General features: G+C 42.2%; 1 protein-coding gene across 1 annotated transcript in view; it reads left to right on the top strand.

Moving 5' to 3' along the window:
* Positions 1 to 1750: 1750 nt before the first annotated feature.
* Positions 1751 to 2777, top strand: part of NPFFR2 (neuropeptide FF receptor 2) — a 13117-nt gene continuing 12090 nt past the window's right edge. The window contains exon 1 of the mRNA XM_012812130.1: positions 1751 to 2078. Coding sequence (XP_012667584.1) covers positions 1751 to 2078 — 328 coding nt within the window. The remainder of the gene's footprint in view (positions 2079 to 2777) is intronic.

Raw genomic sequence — 2777 nt, 5'->3', positions numbered from 1 at the left:
TTTTTGCTTTGAAATTAATGCGTGTATTGTGGGTAATTTCATCCTGTGTAACTATCTTATCACAGTTTTGCCCACTAACTTAAGCACTCATTTTTAATTCTTTTCTGGAACATATTAACAGTGTGGGGAGGTCAATTGGATTAGCCTGTTGTCAAATTTACTTTCATTCCTGGACACATATAACCTTCTGTCTGGCTAGTTAAGTAGGTGTGCAGAAAGAGTAAGGAGAGGGTCCAGGACTGCTGCCCTTATAAAGCCTGCTCCCAGGTGTCCTTGGTTGGAGTCTTGGAACTTAAATGGTAAACAGTTTCCTATGCTGATATATTCATCTCTTTAAATAGTTTCCTATGCTGATATATCCGTTAAGAGTGACTGCTATCCCTAGACTGTTTGTACAAACAACATGTTTTATGCTGAACACCTATTTTCTAATGGGAGTCTGGAATTTTGATATATACTAGGAAAAAGCTCCTCATTTGAACATCTCTAATAAAAACCCTATATGCTAAGTGTCCAGTGAACACCACTTGGTAGACAATACGTTCTACGTGTTGTCATAAATTGTTGCTGAAAGAATGACCCATGTCCCGTGTGACTCCACTGAGAGGGCTGTGCCTGCAGACTCACTCCCTGTGCCTTTCCCATGGCTGACTCTGCTCTGTATTCTTTGTGTGGTGACTGCAGCCTGTGAACACCCTGTACTCTGGGCCCACTCAGCCTGTCTAGTGGTTTACCAAACCTGGGAGTAGCTGTGGGGACCTCTCTCTGACACAAGAATTGATTGAGATGTCACCATAAGATGCCCAGCCTGAATAATTTATTGATATACATTCTGTGAATAGAATCATCCTAGTGTGGTGGTTACTGTCTGCATTCAGACGAGTGTGGAAAGAATATTCGGTTAACTGAGCTGAAGCACAGCAAGGCAAACCAAGAAGCTCATTTCTATGGCAGTTTTGAGGACATGGATACCTCATCTTGCTCGGATTATCAGGAAAGACAGGGGTATATATATTAGCCTTAAAATAATAAGTGTGTCTTGGCTAGGTTGACTAGATTTTAACATCTGTAAGGTGGGACAACATGGTCGGGTGCGGAGTGGGGGCAGAGCGGGGGCACGGGGCAGGGGACCCGGCAGGCAGGGCCTGACAACAATGCAAACTTTGATAAGCAGTTCTCGATAATCACTTCTCAGCAATTATTTATTACAGTTTAACATTATAAAATTAACAAAAATAATATAAAACTCATATTCTGGCGAAATAGTCATATGGCAGCTGAAAACCGTATATTCCCTTTTTGTTCTCCAGCCGGTTCGTGCATTCTTTCCAAAAATCGGGACTTTTTTAAAGCGCCGCAGGACACGGGACAAATTGTTGAAAAGCGGAACTGTCCCACCAAAATCAGGATGTCTGGTCACCCTAGTCTTGGCAGATTATGACGCCTGAAAGAAATCAGAAGAGTTTTGGAGGGTAAGGGCAATGTTGCCAAAGATAATGTGTATATCCAAAGAAGTGAAATATGGAATGCATTAGAAAATAAAGCGTGATAATGACTGTTACTCATCACACAAAGAGGCATTTGAGTATTTTATTTATAACTCTGTTCCCTGCAAGACTTATGGATGACTACAGGAGGTCCATTAAAATTCCATGACATTTTTAAGTGTCCCCTCTTAAACTCTTAAATGCAGAACTGACCTTCCACTGGTTTCTAATTATGCTTCTCTTCTCCTTTGTGAAGGTCCATCATGAATGAGAAATGGGAATCAAACTCTTCAGAAAACTGGCTTCCCCCCTGGCGTGTCAATGACACCTCGCACCCTCTGTCCTCGGACATCAATATCACCTACGTGAACTATTACCTTCACCAGCCTCCCGTGGCAGCAATCTTCATCAGCTCATACTTTCTCATCTTCTTCTTGTGCATAGTGGGAAATACCGTGGTTTGCTTTATTGTGATGAGGAACAAACACATGCACACAGTCACCAATCTCTTCATTTTAAACCTGGCCATAAGTGATCTCCTAGTTGGCATATTCTGCATGCCCATCACACTGCTGGACAACATCATAGCAGGTATGTTGACTTGTGCGCAGTGGCGGGAACCATAAAAACGTTTACATCATGTCCCTGCAGTCATAGGGTTGTTCAGGCATATGGAAGCCCAGCATGTGCCGGAGCTAGCACCTGTTCTCGTGGTATCTACATTCTGAAGGAGGATCAGACAAGAAACAAATAGGCGTGTTAGTCACAGAAAGAGAATGATTATGGAGAAAAATAAAAGTGACATAGGTGGAGATCATTATTTTCACAGAATGTTCACTGAACGTCATCAGGGAACAAGATTGAGCGCTTCTTACCTGAAACCTTTGAATTTGCTCAACAGAACTCAGGGCACATGTAACACGGTAGAATTATTATTACCCTGGACTATGAAGTTTAAGGAACTGATACATCTGGTTTCCATTGGTGGGATGTCTTTAATCCAACATAGACAGAAATTTAGGCATTTCTGTGGTGGCAGAGAATTCTAATAGTTTTCAGGGAAGATAGACAATCCTAATGGTTTATCAAAAAGTGGTAATTTATGTATGTACAGTGAGTGAGTTCAAGCTGTAGGGTTAGGGACCACCTGAGGTACTGATGGTTTACATGTGCACCGTGAGTGAGCTCAGGCTGTAAAATTAGAGACCACCTTCTGTACTGATGGTTTACATGTGCACCGTGAGTGAGCTCAGGCTGTAGGGTTAGGGACCACCTTCTGTACTGATGGTT

This window comes from Otolemur garnettii, unplaced genomic scaffold (assembly GCF_000181295.1).
Source record: "Otolemur garnettii isolate 467f Iridium unplaced genomic scaffold, OtoGar3 scaffold00191, whole genome shotgun sequence".
NCBI classification, from domain to species: Eukaryota; Metazoa; Chordata; class Mammalia; order Primates; family Galagidae; genus Otolemur; species Otolemur garnettii.
The sequence above is the reverse complement of the archived record's forward strand: the minus strand, read 5'-3'. Positions and strand labels throughout refer to the sequence as shown.